This window comes from Macrobrachium rosenbergii, chromosome 19 (assembly GCF_040412425.1).
Source record: "Macrobrachium rosenbergii isolate ZJJX-2024 chromosome 19, ASM4041242v1, whole genome shotgun sequence".
NCBI classification, from domain to species: domain Eukaryota; kingdom Metazoa; phylum Arthropoda; class Malacostraca; order Decapoda; family Palaemonidae; genus Macrobrachium; species Macrobrachium rosenbergii.
In genome coordinates, this window is record NC_089759.1 from 10,438,367 (window position 1) to 10,453,186 (window position 14,820).

Sequence of the window (14,820 nt, forward strand, 5' to 3'; positions counted from 1 at the left end):
ACTGGCACCTCAACTTAATGGGCTTCAGCTTATCAGATTTTGTTATTTATTGGAGATGTCTGAGTCCAGAAAAATAATATTTTGTGTTTAATAGTGATCCAATAAGTGTGGTAGACGACCTGGAAGCTGAAACTTACACAACTGATATTTGCATCTAACCTTGTAAGGTGGATTCTTTGTTTCCAGGGTAACTGAACCATCATTTTCCACTGTATACCTTTCTCCCACTCTCTTGAACATTGAATTTGCCTTGGAAAAAGGCTGTGCTTTATGTAGGCATAATTCTTTGCATAGCAACCAGGCTGAGCTAGTCTAGTTCAAGTGGGTTTTTCCTTAACTATTCTTGGGTATGTTTTTTGCTTCATTACATTTTCTCATGAATGAATCAGTAATCAAACTATGGCCAAGTTTTTGTTTCATATTGAATAACATGCTCATTTATATGAAGATTAATTCTTTTATTCTTGGGCCTTAGATTTGGGGCTACACCTGTGTGTCAGGGCAAATGCATTGATTGCACATATATCCAAACATTTTGCTGCTTTTCTTTTGAGAATGTATTTTCAACTTACAGTACCATAGTTCTCAGCTAACAATGAAGGGCACTGCATATAGATGTTATATCGTACAGTTCATAGTATAATTGCTGCTGTATAGGTAAAAAATGAATGAATTCATAAACAATACACCTGCAAAATGAATGCAAAAATGATGTGAAAACAAGTGATATCCATTTATGTCTGTGATTTCTGACTGACATAAGATTAATATTGTGCCATTTACTATTAATCGGAGACTTTATTAAAATGTTAGCTTATTCTGTAAAAAAAAAAAAGTATATTAAATGTTAGAATACTGGCACCTCACTTAACAGACCTCAACTTAGTGGATTTCGTTACTTAACTGACTTGTCATCATGCCCAGCAAAAAAAAAAAAAAGTTTTACAAGCATTTGGTGTTGCAAGTAAAGTAAGTGTGTGTGATTATGTTTTCTCATGTGTTGAAAGAACAAACTAGAGTACAGAGTATAATGTAATAACACTACTGCAAGTCAATGCTAATAAAATCTTCAAAAACAGTTTGTATATAAATATTGTTTGTGATTTTGTTTCATGTTTGAGAATGCACACTGAAATTCTAGCATTATCCATTTGCATAAGTCAGATAATACAGTTGTATCCAAAACAATGATAATTTTAATAGAACTGTTGATTTAATTATTGTATATAACACATATTGTTTTATCATATAAATATTGCGATCATGAGCCATTTGCATTCTGGTAATGTTTACTTTCTCAAAATCATCAGCTGGCTCGGTTTTACAGACGTCATTACTGCTAGTTGCTTAATGAAGCTTAATTCTGAGATACATTTTCTTGTGAATGAATAAAACATGGTTTAAAAATGCAGCTTATCTTTATCTGTAAAACAAATTTTAAATGAAATAACTCTGATTGTGTCAGCTTCTGATTTTGATTTTGCCTGTCCAAAACATTTTGCAAGTTGCACTTTATTTGTTCCTTCAGCCACAGTTATAAGCTGTAGCTTTAGCGATACTCTTTCCAGAGACATTTTTCTTCGTGTGAAGGATGAATAAAAATTAATTTTGGAAGTCTCCATTCAGGATTGGCAAATTTTTTACAAATTGACAACTGTCATGCAACTCGAAATAGACATTTATTAGCTACAATAACACATCAGCAAACAGCTATTGCTTGATCAGTTGTTTATGTCAGTACTTTCTGCTGTCTGTGCCTGTGTTGTGCTGACCAGTGGCAGTAAGTGCATAGTTTACCTTAACGCCTTGCTTGCATGTATGGTACACACGTATACATACACAAACGGAAAAATAAATGTATGTCCCACTACATTACTATATTAGGTACAATGCTGTATTGCATTAAATGAATGTCAGTGAAAATAATGTAGCAAAGAGAGAGAGAGAGAGGTGGCTCAAAGTAAGTGCATAGTGTTTTGTAACTTAGATTACAACAAAGATGTTTGTGTTTTTTTATTTATTGCATGATTTTTGTGTATTTTACATATCCTGTAAGCTCACCCAGTCAGTAAGCAGAGCTATAGCAATTGGCTATGTTTTTGGTATGTTAAAGTGTCCCGTATTGCATTTTATGTACTTTTAGAATCAATTCATTTTACAGATATACATCTGAAATTGAATAAGTGAATAAATATTTTAGGCAATGAAATTAGCAAAAACCAGTTTGGACAGGCTATTAATGATTTTATATGGAATTGATGTTCACTAGGAGCTAAGTGAATTGCTTCAGGGTACAGTATTGTATTGGCAATTTACCAATCTTTGTTACTTAATGGATTTCATTACTTAGCAGAATGGGCATACCCCCAAACTGTCCATTAAGTTGAGGTGCCACTATGTAAAGTGTCCAGTAATAGAGGACAATAACAACAAGCACATTTATATACCTGTTGAATAATATTGACATTTTTGGACATTGTTACTCAGCCTATTACCTCCACGTTTGCTACTGCCAGACCTGTTTTATATATGCCGTATATTTTGATTGCAGATTTTTATGGCCACCTTAAATGAGGAATGTTGTGAAGTGAAATATCTATTACATTAGCAGTAGGTGAAATATAAAAGTTGTACGTCTTTTGATGGTTACAGTTGTTGGAAGAATGAGGTAAGCTTAAATGTTTTGAAGTTTGTTAATCTAGCCATTTTTTGTATAACATTAGCTGTTTTGATAATTTTGTATATAAATGTCTGTTGGTTGTTTTATTGCATTTTGCTCTACTTCTTTTTGTGAGTTTGGCTTATGAAAGATATATTTGGTATGGCATAAGAACATTCAGAAAATCCTTAGACTATCCAAACACATTGTAAGCTACTAAAGCATAGGCTATCTTATATCAGTAATTGAAACTTGTGGTTTATATGCAATGCACTATATTTGCTGGTACACACAGTTGCATGACCATATTTTATTAAGTGATATTAACTTATGAAAATTTAGAGTAAAATAACAATACACAATGCAAGAGAGACAAACGGAGCAAACAAACAGACAGACAGACACATTTTTTGCAATTGCTTACGGAAGTGCAGTTTTCATGTAGTCGACAGATGAACTGAGAACATTTACAAGTACATTTATTGGTGACAGCTTGTATATGCTGTCACTAATACTGCAGTAGAAATCATTGAATTTTATTTGTGTTCTACTTCATATGTCTGTTACATGTAAATTATGGCTTCTGTAAGAAATGGTATAGGTGTCTGTCTGTCTGTTTACTCCAGTTTTTTGCTCTGTGAGTAGTTATTTTACTCTCAAGTTATTATATAGTTAATATCCCTTAATAAAATGTGATTGTGTATATAGAGAAATATCATACATTACATTTTTACCCAAGGTTTCAAACAAGTTAAAGGATTTCATAAATTTTCATTTTGTACTACATAACAGTAATGCCATAATATATTTTTCATAAGCCCTGTGCACACATATTGGAGATTTGGATGAATGTTAGTTAGATATTTAATGTAGATATACCAAAAGGCTGTACAAAACAGTGGCTACATGTCATTTATAAAATCAACAGACAAATGCACATACACACTCTCATGCAGTGCATGTGAGTATGTAAGTGTGTATTACTATTACTGAAATAACGGCTTACAAGACCCTCCTCAAGAATGAGGAAGGATTGTCATGTGATTGCTACACTGCTTCTGGGATACTGTGTTGCTTATACTGCCTGATCTTGGATTTTACTCAAGTGAATTTCATTATGTATCTTAACCCTTAAACGCCTATTGGATGTATCATACGTCGACTAAAATTGTCTGTTGGGTGCCGAGTGGACGTACCGTACGTCGACTACAAAAAATTTCAACCTTCGATCAACTTTGACTCGACCGAAATGGTCGAAAAACGCAATTGTAAGCTAAAACTCTTACATTCTAATAATATTCAATCATGTACCTTCATTTTGCAACAAATTGGAAGTCTCTAGCACAATATTTCGATTTATGGTGAATTTTTTAAAAAAACTTTTTTCGTACGCACAGGCGGTAACTCAGCCGAAAATTTCATAAATTCTTTCGTCATTTTGTTGTAATTTTTGCACTGTTCTATATTAGCCATTACATAAAGTTTTATATATGAAAATGTGCGCAATTTCATGTACAATACAACAAAATACAACGCATGGTTGTAGCTTTTATCAGTTTGGAAATATTTTCATATAAACCACGATAACTGCCAAAATTTCAACCTTCGGTCAACTTTGACTTGACCGAAATGGTCAAAAAACGCAATTTTAAGCTAAAACTCTTACGATCTAGTAATATTCAATCATTTACCTTCATTTTGCAACCAATTGGAAGTCTCTAGCACAATATTTCGATTTATGGTGAATTTTTTAAAAAACCTTTTTCCTTACGTCCGCGCCAGAAATTCTTTCGTCACGTTGTCGTAATGTTTGCACTGTTTTATATTAGTCGTTACATAAAGTTTTATATATGGAAATGTGCGCAATTTCATGTAGAATACAACAGAAATAACTCATGGTTGTAGCTTTTATCAGTTTTGAAATATTTTCATATAAATCACGATAACTGCCAAAATTTCAAGCTTAGGTCAACTTTAACTCGACCGAAATGGTAAAAAAACGCAATTATAAGCTAAAACTCTTACATTCTAGTAATATTCAATCATGTACCTTCATTTTGCAACAAACTGGAAGTCTCTAGCACAATATTCGCTTTATGGTGATTTTCTGAAAAAAAAAATTTTTTTCCTTACGTCTGCGCGGTAACTCGGCCGAACATCTCAGAAATTCTTTCGTCATGTTGTCATAATGTTTGCATCGTTTTACATTAGTCGTTACATAAACTTTTATATATGAAAATGTGTGCAATTTCATGTAGAATACAACAGAAAATAGCTCATGGTTGTAGCTTTTATCAGTTTTGAAATATTTTCACATAAATCACGATAAGTGCCAAAATTTCAACCTTCGGTCAACTTTAACTCGACCGAAATGGTCAAAAAACGCAATTGTAAGCTAAAACTTACACTCTAGTAATATTCAATCGTTTAACTTCATTTTGCAATAAATTGGAAGTCTCTAGCACAATATTTCTATTTATGGTGAATTTTTAAATAAAACATTTTCCTTACGTCTGCGCGGTAACTCGGCCGAACATCTCAGAAATTCTTTCGTCTCGTTGTCGTAATATTTGCACCGCTTTATATTAGTCGTTACATAAAGTTTTATATATGAAAATGTGCGCAATTTCATGTACAATACAATAAAAATAACTCATGGTTGTAGCTTTTATCAGTTTTGAAATATTTCCATATAAATCACGATAAATAGAAAAAATTCGACTTTTGGTCAACTTTAACTCGACCGAAATGGTCGAAAACTGCAATTGTAAGCTAAAACACTTACAGTCTAGTAATATTCAATCAATTAGCTTCATTTTTCAAGAAACGGGAAGTCTCTAGCACAATATTTCGATTTATGGTGAATTTTTAAAAAAAACATTTTTTTACGTCCGAGCGTTACGAATTCATGCATCATTTTGTGATAATATTTTCTCTGTGTTGCTTTGATCGTTTTAAAATTTATTATATACCAAAATCATCGCAATTTAGTGTACAATACAGCTAAAAAAAATTAACTCATTAGCTTTAACCGTTTTGCTTACAGCGCGATTTGTATACAATTATATACGAGTTTTTTTTTTTCGCTGTCATATATTCCAATATTTATATATGATAATGATATTTTTTTTCATTTCTGATGGTTGCATACTAAACTTCAGGATATGACAAAAGAAAATGAGCCAAAAATGAACTCTTAATCTTAAAAACTAAGCGTGCTGTGATTTTTTGAAAAAAACTTTTTTTCCACTTTGGCGCTAACTCACCGAAGGCCGCCGGCATACGAGAGACGTTTTTGTAAATAGGGCTTCAGCGTTAAAGAGTTAATAAAGGTCAAAACCAAAACTTCATCAAGCTGAGGTGCCAATGTAGATGACAACTCCAAAGATAACTGCCAGGACAGTGTCACACAAATAACAAAAAAAATAACATGATACCTGATCAAGGAAGATGCAAAAAAATAAACTGGGGACTGCCTAGAATCCCAAATAGAGAACAGTACTGTGACCAAGAACATGGGGCACAAAGAACATAGGCAGGCAAGGGAACATGGATTACAGTAAACCCCCCTGTATTCGCGGGGGATGTGTACCGCACCCCCCTTGCGAATAGCTAAAATCCACGAATACTTACAACCCCTCTAAAAACACTTAGAACTGCCTATTTTGATAGTTTAAACACAAGAAAAACACTAAAAATGCTTATACCTGAGTATTTTAATAGTTTTATCACAAAAAGTGCATTTAGTCATGAAAATGATATGAAAATACAGTAATTAGTAAATATTTCTCGGTGAAAAATACCAGGAATGGGCGAATTTTCCGCGAATAATGGGTAGATACATTCCGCAGAGAAATCCGCGAATACGTGAGTCCATGAATCATGAGAACGCGAATATGGGGGGTTTACTATATAGAGATGTGGTGATGCATCAAAGAAAGTTATCAGTTTTGTAGACATCAAAATATGGTCAAAAGCAGCCACTGAATGGGGAGTTGCTGCCAGCAGAAGGGAAAGGGCAGGCGAAGCTAAAGCTAGAAGAGCAATGAAACAATCTGTACCAGCCCCACTTGGCCAGATTTCCAGAGAGAGAGAAAAATTAATTTGTTGAAGGATGTGGAGAAGATGCCAATGTTGAAAGGTCTCCAGGCCCCCTCCAGCATCCCCTGGAAGGAAAATGAAAAATAAACATCCATAGTGCTCCCGTGCTGTCCACCATATGTGACAAGAGCCTAGGACAGCTAGGATAAGCAGATGATCCCGATCCTATCCTCAAGGGGCAACAGGAAGAACACAAAGTCCTTTCAATGTAGCTTGAAAAACACTGCTTATGTCTGGACTCTCAAAGTTACACAGAAGAATTAATATGGCTTTTGACAGAGTGTGGAAAGCAAAGTTACACAGAAGAATTAATAACATGGCTTTTGGCAGACAGTGGAAAGCAGGCTAGAAATGTGCTGTAGAACCTTTCTTGTTTCAGTTCTTGAAGTTGGTGTAACTGGGATCTGTTTACAATGGATAAGGCTAATTATGATTTATGGGTTTCATATAATATCCTGTGAGGTATCAATCAGAGATTTGGTTGCCGACTCATACGGTCCTCAAATAAGTCAGTGGATCTTGGACTTATTCAAAGACACTGGGGCATTCAGGATCATAGCCTCCCACCAAAATAGTGATAAAGGCATATGTATGATTATTGGGTTGTGATAAAACAAATTTAATTATTTATAGCACAAATTTTTTCACATCCATTATGAGTGCCCTCCTCCCTGCCCAGCAAATCTTGTTCCTGCACTTGCACTGTACATGAAAAGTGGTGTTATTGGTTGAGAGATACTCGAGAACGTTTGGGGTACAAATTCTTTATTGGCACATGTATCATTGATTGGTTTTGATAAAAATATTTTGCTCTGTAAAAACTGTTTCTCATTATAATTTTCAATTCTAACATTGCACACTTGGTATTGTGGTGTGGAATTAGTACATTTTTTTAGGAGTTTCCAGTAAATATTTGATATTTTTGCTATACTATTTCTGGGCTTTTACAACTTGTGTATTTACACACATTTTGAAAAAATCTCTAGTAAACATTGAAAAGAACTCAATGCTATATTAAACACTTGCTAAAAGCAAATTTAGGTGATTCACCTTTTTATATGATACACTTTTTTATATTTGGCAAGCATTTAATTGTATTATTCAGCACTTTTGATATCGGTTAAGCTTAGCATTCTTTTTTAACTTGAATATTTGATTTTGTGTGGTTTTCATACTGTGTTGTAAATAACAAATAATCAATCCTAGACCTTCATCTGCCATTTTCCCGAAGTGTTCCATCCTACAGGTCTTCACCCTGCTACTTCCATGACTGACTGTTCCTCATCTCTTCTTTAGATATGACCAAACTGTTCTTGTCTTTTAGATTTTAGTATTTTTTCAGCTGCTACCACCACATCTTTATGCCACTTTCTCATTTTTAATACACCCTTCTCTTCCCACCACGCCTGGCCAGTAATTTTAACACTTGTCATACATTTTCAAAATTCTCTCCATCTTCCTTGTCAGTGGACTTGTTTCCACTGCATAGAACAATACAAACCTTATATGTCCTTCGTAAGCCTTTGCTCTCTCTACAGTGGATATTTTCCAGACTGCAGTTGCTGTTTCTTACAGCCTCCTTTATTTGCACTTCAGTTGGTCATGTCCCCAATGTAACAGAAAAGATTGTATCTCTTTGGAGACCTGCCCGTATACTACAACATATATTCTAATTCCCTTTTTACCTTTGATATCTTCTAATACTTTAGGCAATGAGATCCTCCTACTCCATGTATATTTTATAATCCAGAGCATCTCTTCTAACACCATTTGTTAAATTCAGTACACTGTACTGAGTTGACTCTCACACTTTTCTTACAGCAATCATGTGACCACTTTCCTTTTTTCCTTTGCCTCCTTCCCAGTCACCATAATCTTTGTTTTGCCTGTGTTGATTTGCATTCTCTCATTTAAGCGCTGTCCATCCACTTTGTTAGCATTTTCAGTACCTTTTCCCCAGATTCTGCTGCATTTGATGCCAGTGTCTTGTACGCAGTAGTAAATGGTTGTTAATTATAAGAAATAGTAATGAATTCTTAGACAAGTCACAAGGTTGGTAAGCCTGATTTAACGTATTTAGATTCACATTTAACCTAGTGAACATTTGCTTCTAGGCCTATTTCTTAGTTAAAAGTTAACTCAGATATAATATGCATTATCAGTGGTATCTACCGAAACTGAGATAGGCATAGAAAGCGTAGTGTAATCTACTGAAAATACATCTCGCACTGTACATCATGTATATAATGAAATCATGTGTTTGGACAGTGTTGGTAATTGCATGACACACAAGATTGGATGATACACGAGTATAAATGCAAATTATGGTTCTTTTGTATGCTGTATATTTTTGAGTTCCACAGACTGTTTTCATTTGAAATAAACTGTGCTTGTGTGTATACGGAGCAAGCTTCAGTTCCAAAATCAGAAAAAATCCAAAGCTGAGAACCTGGTGCCACCCTTGTAGCCACTCAAGAACTCGTGGCGGCTGATTTTAAACGTCCCAGATCATGGAAGTAGCCAGACCACAGAGTGCCAGATTTAAGAGGTTAGACTGTACTATGTAGGATGGTAACATGCTTAGGGCTGTTGATCCTTGATATACTTCAGCACTCGTCTCAGGTACTTCTGATACACTGTACTTATAACTTGCCTCCTCATTAGATCTTGTGCTGTGGTAGTGTAATATCACTAGTTTAATGGGCCTTTGTAATACTACCTTCATAATGGCCCTCTAATTGTTCGTATTGGTATAGTATTGAATACATTCTCCATTGCTTGGTACTTTTCCTGTGATTGCCTCATTATTAAAGCTCTCTCAAACTTCAGCAAAACCAACAATTTTTGTCTTCTGACACCTCCAATATTTCATATTTTCAGGCAGTCTTATTTCTCAGTAATTTCAACATTGCAGTGACTCCTCATTTCCTTTGTACTATATTATTGCTGTAATGCTTTTCCCCCTAACTGCTGGCCCCTTGTGGGTATTCATATACAGTACTGTATTCTTGTAAGCTCATAGATGATTAGCTCTCCTGCTTCTTTTATTAAATCGTGTTATTGTGAATAATCCTTCAGCCTTACCTTTTTCATTTTCCGTAAAGCTGTTAAGCTCTTCATGTATTTTATTCCTTATTGGTCTCTGAATCAAGCCAACATAAGCTAGTTGATATTTATCTTTTTCATTCAGAAGATTTTATAAATATTGCCTCAAGTCACTCCATTTACTGTCTTTTCAGGTTTGATGTTTCCATATTCATATTTTAAATTGCCACTTTCATTTTTCAACCTTAATTCACTCAATTATCTTTTGTATTTTTTAGTTTTCCCTATATGTCCTGTGTTAAAATTCTGATTCTAATCCTTTCAACTTCTGTTCTTCACTCTTTGCCACCTGTCTTTTAGCCTTCCCATTCTTGTCCCTGTCTGTCTACTGCCAAAGCTTGAAGGATCTCTGCAGTTGCCCTTTGTACATCTTGATTCCACCATGATGCCTTGCTCTCTCTATCCCTTCCTCTATGTAACACTGCTTACTACTACTGCTAACTTTTGCTTGTTCTTTGAAAGTTATTTTCAGATTTTATAAATATTGCCTCAAGTCACTGCAGTATTCCTAACTTTTCAGATTTAAGGTTTCCATATGCATCTTTTAAATTGCCACTTTCATTTTTCAGTCTTAATTTGCCCAATTTTCTTTGGTATTTTTAAGTTTTCACTATACTGTGTTAAAATTCTGATTCTAATCCTCTCAACTTCTGTTCTTCACTCTTGCTGCCTGCCTTTTAGCCTTCTTTCTATTCTTGTCCCTGTCTGTCTGCTGCCAAAGCTTGAAGGTTCTCTGCAGTTGCCCTTTGTACATCTTGATTCCACCATGATGCTTTGCTCTCTCTATCCCTTCCTCTATGTCGCACTGCTTACTACCACTGGTGACTTTTGCTTGTTCTCTGACAGCTGTTTTCACTGACCATTTTTGATGCTCTATTTACCACCTACTAGGTACTCCTGTTTTATTTATTATTTAATTTCTTAGCTTGCCCGTTTTTATACTTTTGTGTCTCTTCATCTTTCTATCCTTCACTGTGATTCTATCCTTCACTGTGAAATCAGCTTACAGCAATTTATGATGTATTAAGCATGTTTCATTGGTATAAGGGTGTGTGAGCCTCCCCACTTACAGTATATACTATCAGCTTCTTTCTGGGCATCTTGAAAATTTAGTTTTGCAGTATCCCTGTCTAATAGCCTTTTCCAAACTTCTAAGATCATCTTTATTTTCAGTATTTCTCTCATTCAGTAGTCCCTGTCATGTCTCGTTCCCATTCCATCATCTTTATTTTCAGTATTTCTCTCATTCAGTAGTCCCTGTCATGTCTCGTTCCCATTCCACCAGAATGACATTTCTCTCTGTAACTGCTGAATGTATTTGTGCCAGCTCCTTTATACCTTGCCTCCGAAATGTAGCAAGGTTTGCTTACATTCTTCTGTTCAGCATCTTTACAGCCTTTGTTGGGCTACAAAGTTAAATCATTAATCACGATAGTGTTCGTTTCGTAGGGATTTTCAGTTATCGAATTGTTTATTCTCCATTCTCATTTTATATTGCAACAGGTTAATTAAAAAGTCATTATCTTATATATATATAATATTTATTTATATTTCATTTGGCACTGTATTGAAATTAATTTCAATTCAGTGAGCATTTGGATGGACAACAAAGTTTATTAGCAGGATTAACTCCAACAATAATTCATATAATGATAACCATATTTCCTTGGTAAAATAAAAGGTAAAACTTTTAAATTAATAACTACAGAAATGTGAAACTTTCTGAGTTGTAAATGGTTACCATAAAATATCACAAAATACAAAGTAAATGACTAGAAGAAAGAGTTTAATAGTTCATTTGGAACGGATGAGCACTGTAAACTAAAATTGTTTCTTGTGCTACATTGTGTACATAACAAAACCAAGCGGTCTGCTAAAGAAATAAAAGCCAGCTTCTGGTACAGGATTATTAATTATAATGTTAGGAATACCTCTGTCTTATTACCACTTGCAGTGAGTGTGAAAAAGTGTTTAGAGGCTGTACATCTCTAGGTCTAGGCAGCTCTTTTACTTGTATTTTTTGTGAAGATATTAGTTTACCTGTCCCACCAGCTTTTGCATAAAATTGATGAAGTGTGTGTGTAGGATATTTAAGATTTATACTGTATGGTTAGGATATAGTAACTTCATACACAAGGAGAAAGTATAGTTCTAATGTTTTTACACTGCACACAGAACTCGGTAACTAAATATGTATTTCATCAAAACACAAGGGAAAAGTTCAGTTATGTTTTTAAGAAACATTTAAAACTCAATAACTGAATCTGTATTTTGTCAATATTTCAGTTATGCAGGTCAGTATAGGTTTTTGGAGAATGGAACAGGTTTCTTAATTTATGTAGACCCCATTAAAACCTCTATGTAGTCTGAATAGTCGAAGATGCAAAAGTGTGGTGTATTGTAGAGTTCTATACTGAGAGAATTATCACAGTACCTATACAGCATGGCTTTGTTTCTTTCATGTTATGAGAGTGGAATAAGGCATGAAATATTACTGACATCAAAAAGCTGTAATATGATCACAGTCAACTAATAAAGTAGTTTCGTTTATATTAAAAGTAATTATTTTATTAAAAATATTTGAAAATGTTAATATCTTCAGTCTACCCTTGAGAACTATGTTCATTACCAAAACCCTTACACAATTTTTATTCTCAACATTATTCAACATAACCTGTACAAAAGATCTTCACCTTAACGTCAATTGCAGTAATAAAAATATTCCTGATTCTGCCACCTTCAGCAATGCCTATTGAATTAAATACAAGAGGTATGATTCTCTGAATATCAGAAATTTCTCTTGTGAAAGTACTGTACATTATACAATACTAAGTACTTAAAGAATTAAAGTACTCCACTTACCCTTAGCAAAATCTGTCCTTAATGAAAAAAATGCTAGATAAACCCTGTACAGAGATGTAAAAATTTACATTTTATAGCCCCCATCATACTGTACACCAGTCTAGCAAAAGATAACATATTAACAATGAGGACACCAGAATCAAGAGGGATATGATTTATTTACATATGTAGATGGATTTCATGACAAAACACCAGGTCACAGTCAGCACTTCCTTCAAAAGGCATGGAACAATACAATCGTAGGGGAGTCATGACTTCAATTTTTTCTTAATGAACTTTGCACATGCCAAACATTTTTGACAGTCCTGAACAAAACTCTAAAAAAAATGTTCTTTGTAAATCCATATCTTTCTAGTCTTACAATAAACAAGTTTTGAAAAAGAAAAAATACCTGGTGCAATACACAAATAAATCCGAGTAAGTCCATCAGTTAACACAACCTAAGTTAATAAACTTTGTGACAGTAGTATTTTGAGTTGGCAATTGCACAGCAACTGTATAATGATAATATACATTCAAACTGTGCAAAAAGTCAGGTAAGAAAATTGTAATTATAAAATTGTTTACTAATGCACTTTGTATTTATTATTCATGTATTTAACCAATGATGAGCTCTCCATAATAAACAGTACATTGCTCTCTGTACTGCTGGCTCGGGTTGTGCCGATCTAGGCATAGGTGAATAACGTCCTAATAAGTTTCTGTAACCTTTACCAATTGTAGCTAATAGAGGTGTTGGGGTATTGGTATAGCAGTCACTATCTCGATCGCCATCTGAAGCATCCCCCACATTTTCATCTCTATCAGTAATTACAGATGGGGAAGGTAAGGGGACAATAGCCCTCACTTCATCTTCATATGGTCGAAAAACAGTAATAGGGCGCATGGACTCTGCTTCAGCAACAACAACACATCCCCAGGTTGTTCCAACATAAACTTCACCTCCACACACTGCTACTGCAGATACCTTTATAAAACAAATTATTAAGAATTACTAAATAAGAGTTCCTAAGTGGGATGAGGAATAATTAATAAGAAATCTTGTAGCAACAGTGATTTCTAGGTGAGCTGTTTAAGGTTTCAAGAAATTTCAATACTTATGCAATATAATAGAATAAACCACTCTTGAATATAGACATATTTCTTGAAGAGCCACAAATATTTTTTTCTCCAGTGTGGTGTCTAAATAGCACATAAAATAAATGAAAATTCTGTGTCATTGAGACACCATACTGGAGAGAGCGTGAAGCTTTGAAACGTGTTTGAGGCTCTTCAATAAAAGTCCTCATCAATAGTGGGTTTTTCTAATCTGGATCAATGGACTGTAAATGAACCTCATTTTTCAATTCTGTGCTTGTCATTAAAAAATTCAGGCATTCATCACACCTAACATTACTATTATCAAGTTACATTGTGCTTGGTTACTCATGACCAAATGTCATTTTGTATTAAAATCACAAAGGCCTAAATTATATGCCAAAACCAATCATCTTATGCAACATGATAAATATACACACACCCATTTACACATGGTTACTAACGTTGCTCCACCAAGAGCAGACAAGATTTAAATTTTAAAATATTGGGTGTGCATTATATCCTGGTTAATTATATACTGCCCTTTCTTCATGCAGTGAAACCCATTTGCCCAAAGTTGTACCAACGAAGCTTCAATTAACCTTCATTTTTCCCTATAGGGGGTAGGACTATCTTGTAGGCATTTCTAAAGGATGTTTTCAGCAACCCTTTATCCCCCTCCCTGCTTTCTTTCTTCAGTCTCACTGCCCAGCCTCTCTATTTTTACTTCTTAGTGTAGGCATGGGCAACTGGGGGTTGCATTATAATTTTTCCAAATGACCTGAGGCCACATGATATTTTTAGTAATATTTGAATGCATCAAGTATTATGCCAAACTGCTGCTATAGAATTACCAATGAGTATTCTGATAAGAGCCCTAAACATCAAAATAGTCCTATTTTCTTTCATTCTATTTCATTTTTTATTTTCATTTTTATCTATATTCTCTGATGTCAGTGTAAAGGAAGGGAGTATCATCACCGTTATTATTATTGTTATCAGTATTGTTTGTATTT

General features: G+C 34.3%; 1 protein-coding gene and 1 long non-coding RNA gene across 18 annotated transcripts in view; one reads left to right on the forward strand and one right to left on the reverse strand.

The window, feature by feature from the left end:
• The first annotated feature begins 2,546 nt into the window (after nucleotides 1-2,546).
• The window catches only part of LOC136848623 (uncharacterized), a 52,837-nt gene continuing 40,563 nt past the window's right edge, over nucleotides 2,547-14,820 (forward strand). Inside the window, exon 1 of the long non-coding RNA XR_010856071.1 lies at nucleotides 2,547-2,668. This is a non-coding gene — a long non-coding RNA (uncharacterized lncRNA). The remainder of the gene's footprint in view (nucleotides 2,669-14,820) is intronic.
• Nucleotides 11,385-14,820, reverse strand: part of Lrrk (Leucine-rich repeat kinase) — a 660,345-nt gene continuing 656,909 nt past the window's right edge. For all 17 annotated transcript variants that reach the window (XM_067121011.1, XM_067121010.1, XM_067121012.1 and 14 more), the window contains one exon: nucleotides 11,385-13,694. In XM_067121011.1, the coding sequence (XP_066977112.1) occupies nucleotides 13,317-13,694 (378 nt within the window). In that variant the 3' untranslated portion in view covers nucleotides 11,385-13,316. The remainder of the gene's footprint in view (nucleotides 13,695-14,820) is intronic.